The sequence below is a fragment of the Oncorhynchus keta genome, unplaced genomic scaffold, assembly GCF_023373465.1.
Source record: "Oncorhynchus keta strain PuntledgeMale-10-30-2019 unplaced genomic scaffold, Oket_V2 Un_contig_15408_pilon_pilon, whole genome shotgun sequence".
Lineage (NCBI taxonomy): Eukaryota > Metazoa > Chordata > Actinopteri > Salmoniformes > Salmonidae > Oncorhynchus > Oncorhynchus keta.
The window spans coordinates 82,855-95,690 of record NW_026279299.1 but is presented as its reverse complement, the minus strand read 5'-3'; the positions used below and the strand labels follow the sequence as shown (position 1 = coordinate 95,690).

The 12,836-nt window shown below is 40.6% G+C and overlaps 1 protein-coding gene across 1 annotated transcript; it reads right to left on the bottom strand.

Moving 5' to 3' along the window:
* Positions 1-2,585: 2,585 nt before the first annotated feature.
* On the bottom strand, positions 2,586-10,891 carry LOC127918970 (collagen alpha-2(VI) chain-like). The gene is made up of 3 exons (XM_052502280.1): positions 10,664-10,891; positions 5,314-5,533; positions 2,586-2,935 (listed from the first exon to the last, which is right to left on the bottom strand). The coding sequence occupies exons 2-3, from the start codon at positions 5,513-5,515 to the stop codon at positions 2,601-2,603; spliced, it is 537 nt and encodes a 178-aa protein (XP_052358240.1). The 5' UTR covers positions 5,516-5,533; positions 10,664-10,891; the 3' UTR covers positions 2,586-2,600.
* Between the last annotated feature and the right edge of the window lie 1,945 nt (positions 10,892-12,836).

Here is a 12,836-nt window from a genome sequence, read left to right as displayed (position 1 = left end):
TGACAAATAGGCTTGATATTTCTGTGATGACTGACAGGCTCTCAACACATTACAACAAAAGTCAGATCAATAAAAAAAAAAATGACATTTTTTTTTACAGAGGGGGGAACAATGGTACAAAAAAACAGAATATAAATGACTGGAACATCTATGGGCTGTGACGGGGTTATTCAGTTAACACTCAATGACATTTGTCTTTTCAGCTCAGATGAATCGCACTGTCTGAAAGCATTGAAATGATACATCTATACAACTCAAATCTACAATGCTACGTTGACTTGGGTTAAATAAAATGGACATGATATCCCAATTTTCCTACTTATGACAAAAACCAAGATGTCAATATTTTGTATGTTTTGATTGAATGAAAAATCTTACAATTACAACAGATCATTTTGAGCAAATTCTCGAATTAATTCAATGACAAAACGTTTGACAGCCCTGGATAAATGGTAATAGAAAAATGACTGATGACAGTACAGATCATGAATATTCAAAGCTGGATAAAAACACTACATCTAATCACCATCAATGACATGTGATCATTTGGTTGATGGATCGATGTGACTATTCTCCCAGTACAGGGGGCGACAGCATGGGTGGACTGTGACAGGTGTTAAGGTCTGGGTTGAGCAGCACAGAGGCAGATGAGAACAAAAGGACATTTTTCAATAACATTGATTTAGTTTCAAACACATTCCAGTTCCCATTTTTTGTTCAATGTTTTAGTTTCTATAAATATAATTGATCTGACTTTTGAACTCTAACAACTATGCTAGTTTAAATCAGACCAACAAACAAAACAAACCAAGACAATGTAAATCAATGAAGTGATGCAGCTCAAGACATGTAGACGTCCATTTTCTCAACATCTCCATAGCTCAAACAATCCATTATCCACAAAACAGTCACATGCTAAAACCCCCGGCTCCACCATGCCTCTGGACTATAAATACACAGAGTTACAGAATCACATGTACTGTCACAGTAACCAATGAAATGACTTGTTAGGTTAAACACCTGACTGACATTGACAGCCATGATCAGTTGACTGACAGTAGACCCCCGACAGGCTGCTGAGTGACGATCAGCTCCATCCCTGATGGATCTTCCTCCACCACCTGATGAGGCAGCTACTGAGAACAGGCTGATGCGCTGGTCAAATCAAATAAATAGGAGATGAATGATACAGAATGAATGACAGTAACAGATAAAAAGGAGATGAATGACAGTAATCACTGATTAAACCACAGCATAAAAGACAGAAAACCCTCTCCTTGTGACATGTCCTCAAATCAAATTACCTGACAGTACAGATCAATGACATGATGACTCTGACAGTACAGATACAGATCAATGACATGATGACTGACAGTACAGATCAGGGGACGCAGTCAGATCAATGACATGATGACCAGTACAGATCAATGACCACCAGATCAATGACATGATGACTGACAGTACAGATCAATGACATGATGACTGACAGTACAGATCAATGGTGACTGACAGTACAGATCAATGACATGATGACTGACAGTACAGATCAATGACATGATGACTGGCAGGGCACAGTCAGTGACATGAGGTACAGATCATCAAATGATGACAAATCAATGTTTATCTGATGACCAGGATACACAGTACTACAGATCAATGACATGATGACTGACAGTACAGATCAATGACATGATGACTGACAGTACAGATCAATGACATGATGACTGACAGTACAGATCAATGACATGATGACTGACAGGCTCTCAACACATTACAGTACAGATCAATGACATGATGACTGACAGTACAGATCAATGACATGATGACTGACAGTACAGATCAATGACATGATGACTGACAGGCTCTCAACACATTACAGTACAGATCAATGACATGATGACTGACAGTACAGATCAATGACATGATGACTGACAGGCTCTCAACACATTACAGTACAGATCAATGACATGATGACTGACAGTACAGATCAATGACATGATGACTGACAGTACAGATCAATGACATGATGACTGACAGTACAGATCAATGACATGATGACTGACAGTACAGATCAATGACATGATGACTGACAGGCTCTCAACACATTACAGATCAATGACATGATGACTGACAGTACAGATCAATGACGTGATGACTGACAGTACAGATCAATGACATGATGACTGACAGGCTCTCAACACATTACAGTACAGATCAATGACATGATGACTGACAGTATCAATGACATGATGACTGACAGTACAGATCAATGACATGATGACTGACAGTACAGATCGATGACATGATGACTGACAGTACAGATCAATGACATGATGACTGACAGTACAGATCAATGACATGATGACTGACAGGCTCTCAACACATTACAGTACAGATCAATGACATGATGACTGACAGTACAGATCAATGACATGATGACTGACAGTACAGATCAATGACATGACAGTACAGATCAATGACATGATGACAGATCAATCAACACATGATGACTGACAGTACAGATCAATGACATGATGACTGACAGTACAGATCAATGACATCCCGGAGTCACATATTCAAGGGAAGAAAACAACAGAAGGCTAGATCCATGAAGAAGAAGCATGCAAATGAGTGTTGGCGATCTTACCTTTACCCAGGTAAGACTTTAACCAGTCAATACCATCCATTTTCCTGATAAAGTTGTCTCTGCTGGTGATCTCACTGATGAGCTCCTGTGTCTGGGAGAAGTGGAGTCCCCCCAGAAACCAGCTGATTTTCACCTGTCTGTTGTACACCTCCTCCCGGAGCCTCAGGGCAAACTCCCTCGTCCAATCTGCCACCTTCTTCACCAGGCTTCCCGGAGGGGGCTGCTGCAGGGCGATGCTCTCAGAGGAGTCCATCACGAAGTACAAGTCAATGGGACACTCAGTCACTTCTGCAGGAAGACAGAGGACATCATATTATCTGTTTCCCAAATGGCACCCTATTCAATACATAGTGCACTGCTTTTGAAGTACAGGTCAATGGGACACACAGTCTCTTCTACAGGAAGACAGAGGACATCTACTTCCTGTATATAGCCATGTTATTACCTGGTACTTCCTGTATATAGCCATGTTATTACCTGGTACTTCCTGTGTATAGCCATGTTATTACCTGGTGCTTTCTGTATATAGCCATGTTATTACCTGGTACTTCCTGTATATAGCCATGTTATTACCTGGTACTTCCTGTATATAGCCATGCTATTAGCTGGTACTTCCTGTATATAGCCATGTTATTACCTGGTACTTCCTGTGTATAGCCATGTTATTACCTGGTACTTTCTGTATATAGCCATGTTATTACCTGGTACTTCCTGTATATAGCCATGTTATTACCTGGTACTTCCTGTATATAGCCATGCTATTACCTGGTACTTCCTGTATATAGCCATGTTATTACCTGGTACTTCCTGTATATAGCCATGTTATTACCTGGTACTTCCTGTATATAGCCATGTTATTACCTGGTTCTTCCTGTATATAGCCATGTTATTACCTGGTTCTTCCTGTCATGTTACTCTAATTGTTTTTTAAAAATTCAATGTGTTTTTATTATTTGTGTCAATGTAGCCATGTTATAAATTTAAGACAGGATAGGTCGTAGACAAGGCTTTTTCAAGGCTTACCATCACAGGGGGATTTTTAAAAACAAGGCTTTTCAATTTGTGTCTTACCATCACAGGGGATGGTCATAGACAAGGCTTTTCAAGGCTTACCATCACAGGGGATGGTCACAGACAGGGCTCTAAAATACTTACCATCACAGGGGGATGGTCACAGACAGGGCTCTAAAATACTTACCATCACAGGGGGATGGTCACAGACAGGGCTCTAAAATACTTACCATCACAGGGGGATGGTCACAGACAGGGCTCTAAAATACTTACCATCACAGGGGGATGGTCACAGACAGGGCTCTAAAATACTTACCATCACAGGGGGATGGTCACAGACAGGGCTCTAAAATACTTACCATCACAGGGGGATGGTCACAGACAAGGCTTTTCAAGGCTTACCATCACAGGGGGATGGTCATAGACAAGGCTTTTCAAGGCTTACCATCACAGGGGGATGGTCACAGACAGGGCTCTAAAATACTTACCATCACAGGGGGATGGTCACAGACAGGGCTCTAAAAGACTTACCATCACAGGGGGATGGTCACAGACAGGGCTCTAAAAGACTTACCATCACAGGGGGATGGTCACAGACAGGGCTCTAAAATACTTACCATCACAGGGGGATGGTCACAGACAGGGCTCTAAAAGACTTACCATCACAGGGGGATGGTCACAGACAGGGCTCTAAAATACTTACCATCACAGGGGGATGGTCACAGACAGGGCTCTAAAATACTTACCATCACAGGGGGATGGTCACAGACAGGGCTCTAAAATACTTACCATCACAGGGGGATGGTCACAGACAAGGCTTTTCAAGGCTTACCATCACAGGGGGATGGTCATAGACAAGGCTTTTCAAGGCTTACCATCACAGGGGGATGGTCACAGACAGGGCTCTAAAATACTTACCATCACAGGGGGATGGTCACAGACAGGGCTCTAAAAGACTTACCATCACAGGGGGATGGTCACAGACAGGGCTCTAAAAGACTTACCATCACAGGGGGGGATGGTCACAGACAGGGCTCTAAAAGACTTACTATCACAGGGGGGGATGGTCACAGACAGGGCTCTAAAAGACTTACTATCACAGGGGGATGGTCACAGACAGGGCTCTAAAAGACTTACCATCACAGGGGGATGGTCACAGACAGGGCTCTAAAAGACTTACCATCACAGGGGGATGGTCACAGACAGGGCTCTAAAAGACTTACCATCACAGGGGGATGGTCACAGACAGGGCTCTAAAAGACTTACCATCACAGGGGGATGGTCGTAGACAGGGCTCTAAAAGACTTACCATCACAGGGGGGGGTGGTCACAGACAGGGCTCTAAAAGACTTACTATCACAGGGGGGGATGGTCACAGACAGGGCTCTAAAATACTTACTATCACAGGGGTATGGTCACAGACAGGGCTCTAAAAGACTTACCATCCCAGGGGATGGTCACAGACAGGGCTCTAAAAGACTTACCATCACAGGGGATGGTCACAGACAGGGTCTAAAAGACTTACCATCACAGGGGATGGTCACAGACAGGGCTCTAAAAGACTTACCATCACAGGGGGGTGGTCGTAGACAGGGCTCTAAAAGACTTACCATCACAGGGGGGGATGGTCACAGACAGGGCTCTAAAAGACTTACCATCACAGGGGGATGGAGGAGGGGGTGGAGGATGGACATCTTCGTGGGTCCAATTGCGTATGATGGTGATGATTTCCGTGTGAGTGTGAGTGTGGGGTCCTGGTCCTTCGTGTAGTTTTGGATCATTATGTGGGTCTAGTCTTCCAGGCTGTTGTGAAAGGGTCGCTGCAAGGCAGCACATTAACACAGCCACTGATTTCATAGCCGTGTTCCTCCAGGCCTGGAGAAGGAAATAATAGAGAGGGAAGTTAGTTAAGACACAGATGTTTTTAATGTGACAGTAATGTTAAGACACAGATGTTTCTGTTAAGACACAGATGTTTCTCATCTGACAGTAATGGTAAGACACAGATGTTTCTCATCTGACTGTAATGTTAAGACACAGATGTTTCTGTTAAGACACAGATGTTTCTGTTAAGACACAGATGTTTCTCATCTGACTGTAATGTTAAGACACAGATGTTTCTGTTAAGACACAGATGTTTCTGTTAAGACACAGATGTTTCTCATCTGACAGTAATGTTAAGACACAGATGTTTCTCATCTGACAGTAATGTTAAGACACAGATGTTTCTCATCTGACAGTAATGTTAAGACACAGATGTTTCTGTTAAGACACAGATGTTTTTCATCTGACTGTAATGTTAAGACACAGATGTTTTTCATCTGACAGTAATGTTAAGACACAGATGTTTCTGTTAAGACACAGATGTTTTTCATCTGACAGTAATGTTAAGACACAGATGTTTCTGTTAAGACACAGATGTTTCTGTTAAGACACAGATGTTTCTCATCTGACAGTAATGTTAAGACACATATGTTTCTGTTAAGACACAGATGTTTCTGTTAAGACACAGATGTTTTTCATCTGACAGTAATGTTAAGACACAGATGTTTCTGTTAAGACACAGATGTTTCTGTTAAGACACAGATGTTTCTCATCTGACAGTAATGGTAAGACACAGATGTTTCTCATCTGACAGTAATGTTAAGACACAGAGGTTTCTGTTAAGACACAGATGTTTTTCATCTGACAGTAATAGTAAGACACAGATGTTTCTCATCTGACAGTAATGTTAAGACACAGATGTTTCTCATCTGACAGTAATGTTAAGACACAGATGTTTTTCATCTGACAGTAATGTTAAGACACAGATGTTTTTGTTAAGACACAGATGTTTTTCATCTGACTGTAATGTTAAGACAGAGATGTTTCTCATCTGACAGTAATGTTAAGACACAGATGTTTCTCATCTGACAGTAATGTTAAGACACAGATGTTTTTGTTAAGACACAGATGTTTTTCATCTGACTGTAATGTTAAGACAGAGATGTTTTTGTTAAGACAGAGATGTTTCTCATCTGACAGTAATGTTAAGACACAGATGTTTCTGTTAAGACACAGATGTTTCCAAGAGTGTGCAAAGCTGTTAACACTTTTGTGGTTACTACATGATTCCATATGTGTTATTTCACAGTGTATATAACATAGTGTATAACATAGGACATAGTGTCTATAATACTGTAAGGGGTTCTTCTACATAATAGACCATAGTAAATCCCAGGGCATAGTGTCTATAATACTGTAAGGGGTTCTTCTACATAGACCATAGTAAATCCCAGGTCATAGTGTCTATAATACTGTAAGGGGTCCTTCTACCTAGATCATAGTAAATCCCAGGTCATAGTGTCTATAATACTGTAAGGGGTCCTTCTACCTAGATCATAGTAAATCCCAGGGCATAGTGTCTATAATACTGACTTTCTACATAGTAGACCATAGTAAATCCCAGGTCATAGTGTCTATAATACTGTAAGGGGTTCTTCTACATAGTAGATCATAGTAAATCCCAGGTCATAGTGTCTATAATACTGTAAGGGGTTCTTCTACATAGACCATAGTAAATCCCAGGACATAGTGTCTATAATACTGTAAGGGTTCTTTATGGTCTACATAGTAGACCATAGTAAATCCCAGGTCATAGTGTCTATAATACTGTAAGGGGTTCTTCTACATAGTAGATCATAGTAAATCCCAGGGCATAGTGTCTATAATACTGTCAGGGGTTCTTCTACATAGTAGATCATAGTAAATCCCAGGACATAGTGTCTATAATACTGTCAGGGGTTCTTCTACATAGTAGACCATAGTAAATCCCAGGTCATAGTGTCTATAATACTGTCAGGGGTTCTTCTACATAGACCATAGTAAATCCCAGGACATAGTGTCTATAATACTGTCAGGGGTTCTTCTACATAGTAGACCATAGTAAATCCCAGGACATAGTGTCTATAATACTGTCAGGGGTTCTTCTACATAGTAGATCATAGTAAATCCCAGGACATAGTGTCTATAATACTGTAAGGGGTTCTCTACATAGTAGACCATAGTAAATCCCAGGTCATAGTGTCTATAATACTGTAAGGGGTTAATCTACATAATAGACCATAGTAAATCCCAGGTCATAGTGTCTATAATACTGTCAGGGGTTCTTCTACATAGTAGACCATAGTAAATCCCAGGTCATAGTGTCTATAATACTGTCAGGGGTTCTTCTACATAGACCATAGTAAATCCCAGGTCATAGTGTCTATAATACTGTCAGGGGTTCTTCTACATAGTAGACCATAGTAAATCCCAGGTCATAGTGTCTATAATACTGTCAGGGGTTCTTCTACATAGACCATAGTAAATCCCAGGTCATAGTGTCTATAATACTGTCAGGGGTTCTTCTACATAGTAGACCATAGTAAATCCCAGGTCATAGTGTCTATAATACTGTAAGGGGTTCTTCTACATAGTAGACCATAGTAAATCCGTGAGTTGGGTGGGACATAGTGTCTATAATACTGTATCTTCAGAGGCATAGTAGACCATAGTAAATCCCAGGTCATAGTGTCTATAATACTGTAAGGGGTTCTTCTTGTTTTGTTACATAGTAGATCATAGTAAATCCCAGGACATAGTGTCTATAATACTGTAAGGGGTTAATCTACATAATAGACCATAGTAAATCCCAGGTCATAGTGTCTATAATACTGTAAGGGGTTCTTCTGCATAGTAGACCATAGTAAATCCCAGGTCATAGTGTCTATAATACAAGGGGTTCTTCTACATAGACCATAGTAAATCCCAGGTCATAGTGTCTATAATACTGTAGGGGTTCTTCTACATAGTAGACCATAGTAAATCCCATAGTGTCTATAATACTGTAAGGGGTTAATCTAAATAGACCATAGTAAATCCCAGGTCATAGTGTCTATAATACTGTAAGGGGTTAATCTACATAGTAGACCATAGTAAATCCCAGGACATAGTGTCTATAATACTGTAAGGGCTTTCTCTAGTAGATCATTCCCAGGTCATAGTGTCTATAATACTGTAAGGGGTTCTTCTACATAGATCATAGTAAATCCCAGGTCATAGTGTCTATAATACTGTAATAAGATCACATAGTTGCTGTCACAATCTCCAAACTCCACACAGTTATCACTGACTAGTTAGATATTCAATTCCCACTCAGCAAACAATTTCTGTACTTACAACATTCTTATAAATTCATGATCTGGTTTTTGCTTGAAGGACCATGTTTTTATCATTGACATTTGTCAATAAAACTCATGAATGAGTTTAGGGTAGGGTTAAGGTTTAAGGTTAGGATAGGGTAGGGTTAAAATAAGGATTAAAGTTAGGGTTAGGGAAGATGCTAAAATAAGGGTTAAGATTAGGGCTAGGGTAGGGTTTAGATAAGGGTTAAGATTAGGATTAAGGTTAGGGGTAGGGTAGGGTTAAGATACAGGTTAAGATTGGGGTTAGTGGATAATTAGTTGAAATGTTAGAATCTATGGACTCCCCTATAGACACCCTGGTTCGAATCCAGGCTGTATCACAACCGGCCGTGATTGGGAGTCCCATAGGGCGGCACACAATCATCCAGTATCATCTGGGTTTGGCTGGGGTAGGCCGTCATTGTAAATAAGAATTTGTTCTTAACTAACTTTCCCAGTTAAGTAAAGGTAATATATATACAGTGGATATATATATATACAGTATATATATATATATATATATATATATATATATATATATATACTGAATAGTATATATATATATACAGTATATACAATTTTTCAGTTTTTGATTTGTTAAAAAAGTTTGAAATATCCAATAAATGTCGTTCCACTTCATGATTGTGTCCCACTTGTTGTTGATTCTTCACAAAAAAATACAGTTTTATATCTTTATGTTTGAAGCCTGAAATGTGGCAAAAGGTCGCAAAGTTCAAGGGGGCCGAATACTTTCGCGAGGCACTGTATATTAAACAATCTAAAAAACATCTATTTGGGACTGTCCAAATAAAGTGTTACCGAGATGACGGGAAGTTATTTACGTCAGCCCTCTGTTCTCTCCAGAGAACTGACACCCGGAGTCTAAACAGGAGAGCACTATGGCTTTGTCCCAAACCCTATTCCCTATACAGTGCACTACTTTAGACCAGGGCCCATAGGGCTCTATGGAACAGGGTGCCATGTGGGATGTATAAATAGTTCCCTCCAGTTTAGACCAATGAGGCATTTGTATACTGTACATGTTTTAGACTTAGTGTACACTGTACACTAGTAGTATACTATCTCATCAAAAGTACACTGTACACCAGTAGTATACTATCTCGTCAAAAGTAGTGCATTATATAGGAAGTAGGGTGTCATTTGGGACATAGCTATGAGGAAAGGACATTTCTCCAAACAGATAACCACTGTCAAAGCTAACTATTCTGTACATTAAACATGACATCTTTACGACTGTACAATTGTTATGACATAGTTAGAGACGTGTTGTGTAGCCTAAGAACAAACATTCAATACTGTAGAATCTGCAGTAGCATCTGTTTTAAAGACAGAACCCTAACTGAGATGTACATTACCCTGAGAACTAGATTAGTTACTCAGTCACTCTAGTATCACATTATTGTTGATTAATCAATTAACTCAGCATGCCTGGGAAAGCAACTTTAAGTTGTATGACCAATAAGTGAGCCTACTTCTTCTAAGTGCATGCCAATGTATGGCTGTAGTTACTCAATTAATTGAATGTGCTCTACATCAAAGTGATCGTCCACAACATGTTATTTATGCTAGATGCTTTTATCCTACGTGACTAATAGCCATGCGTGCATACATGCCTCAATGTTAAGTTTAAATCAACATACAGTACTTTCCGTAAACACAAGTCACGTTGGAAAATACTTTCTAAAGGTGACGGCAGCAACGGTAACAAACGTTAAGAGCCTTCGACACACTTCACAAAACTTGATCATGAAAATCCATAAAAACGATCAAATATACTCACCCCAAATAATCGTCAAAGACCCAAAAGCACACAAGTGGATTTACATCGAATTCCACCTAAGACGAACCCGAGGACAACCTAGCACCAAAGAATCCTACTGTATCTGCAAACACACACAGCTTATATGGGTGTCAATCTGGGGTCAGATATCTTCCATCTGGGTATTCTGACGGGTCTGGGCTGTGGTCAACAGTCTAGGAGGCAGAGGATGAGATTAAAAGAGCTGAAATGAGATCATGAACTGGGCTGTGCTGAAGTCTGTGCTGTACTCATGGGCAGGGCTAGGAGCATAGAGATGCTGAAGTATGTGCTGTACTCATGGGCAGGGCTAGGAGCAGAGAGATGCTGAAGTCTGTGCTGTACTCATGGGCAGGGCTAGGAGCATAGAGATGCTGAAGTCTGTGCTGTACTCATGGGCAGGGCTTGGAGCATAGAGATGCTGAAGTCTGTGCTGTACTCATGGGCAGGGCTAGGAGCATAGAGATGCTGAAGTCTGTGCTGTACTCATGGGCAGGGCTAGGAGCATAGAGATGCTGAAGTCTGTGCTGTACTCATGGGCAGGGCTAGGAGCAGAGAGATGCTGAAGTCTGTGCTGTACTCATGGGCAGGGCTTGGAGCATAGAGATGCTGAAGTCTGTGCTGTACTCATGGGCAGGGCTAGGAGCTTAGAGATGCTGAAGTCTGTGCTGTACTCATGGGCAGGGCTAGGAGCATAGAGATGCTGAAGTCTGTGCTGTACTCATGGGCAGGGCTAGGAGCTTAGGGATGCTGAAGTCTGTGCTGTACTCATGGGCAGGGCTAGGAGCATAGAGATGCTGAAGTCTGTGCTGTACTCATGGGCAGGGCTAGGAGCATAGAGATGCTGAAGTCTGTGCTGTACTCATGGGCAGGGCTAGGAGCATAGAGATGCTGAAGTCTGTGCTGTACTCATGGGCAGGGCTAGGAGCATAGAGATGCTGAAGTCTGTGCTGTACTCATGGGCAGGGCTAGGAGCATAGAGATGCTGAAGTCTGTGCTGTACTCATGGGCAGGGCTAGGAGCATAGAGATGCTGAAGTCTGTGCTGTACTCATGGGCAGGGCTAAGAGCATAGAGATGCTGAAGTCTGTGCTGTACTCATGGGCAGGGCTAGGAGCATAGAGATGCTGAAGTCTGTGCTGTACTCATGGGCAGGGCTTGGAGCATAGAGATGCTTTAACGCTGTAACGGCTGTCGTCGGGAGAAGGAGAAGAGGACCTAAGAGCAGCGTGGTATTACATAGGGATTATTACATATGTAATATCTCCTATGTAATATCCCCTATGTAATATCCCCTATGTAATATCCCCTATGTAATATCTCCTATGTAATATCTCCTATGTAATATCCCCTATGTAATATCCCCTATGTAATATCTCCTATGTAATATCTCTATGTAATAAGTCTGTGCTGTACTCATGTAATATCCCCTATGTAATAATCCCTATGTAATATCCCCTATGTAATATCCTATGTAATATCCTGTGTGCTCATATTTAATAATCCCTATGTAATATCCCCTATGTAATATCCCCTATGTAATATCCCTATGTAATATCTCCTATGTAATATCCCCTATGTAATATCCCCTATGTAATATCCCCTATGTAATATCCCCTATGTAATATCCCCTATTTAATAATCCCTATGTAATATCCCCTATGTAATATCCCCTATGTAATATCCCCTATGTAATATCCCCTATGTAATATCTCCTATGTAATATCCCCTATGTAATATCCCCTGTGTAATATCCCCTATGTAATATCTCCTATGTAATATCCCCTATGTAATATCCCCTATGTAATATCCCCTATGTAATATCTCCTATGTAATATCCCCTATGTAATATCCCTTATGTAATAATCCCTATGTAATAATCCCTATGTAATAATCCCTATGTAATATCCCCTATGTAATAATCCCTATGTAATATCCCCTATGTAATAATCCCTATGTAATATCCCCTATGTAATAATCCCTATTTAATATCCCCTATGTAATAATCCCTATTTAATATCCCCTATTTAATATCTCCTATGTAATATCCCCTATGTAATAATCCCTATTTAAAATCCCCTATGTAATAATCCCTATGTATTAATCCCTATGTAATATTCCCTATGTAATATCCCCTATGTAATAATCCCTATGTA

Bases quoted from the DNA above. Each gene is read 5' to 3' on its own strand.
- LOC127918970 (XM_052502280.1), bottom strand. From the start codon at position 5,515: ATGAAATCAGTGGCTGTGTTAATGTGCTGCCTTGCAGCGACCCTTTCA. The intron at 2,936-5,313 runs GTAAGTCTTTTA...GTCTTCCTGCAG, and splicing joins TCCTCCATCCCCCTGTGATG to AAGTGACTGAGTGTCCCATT.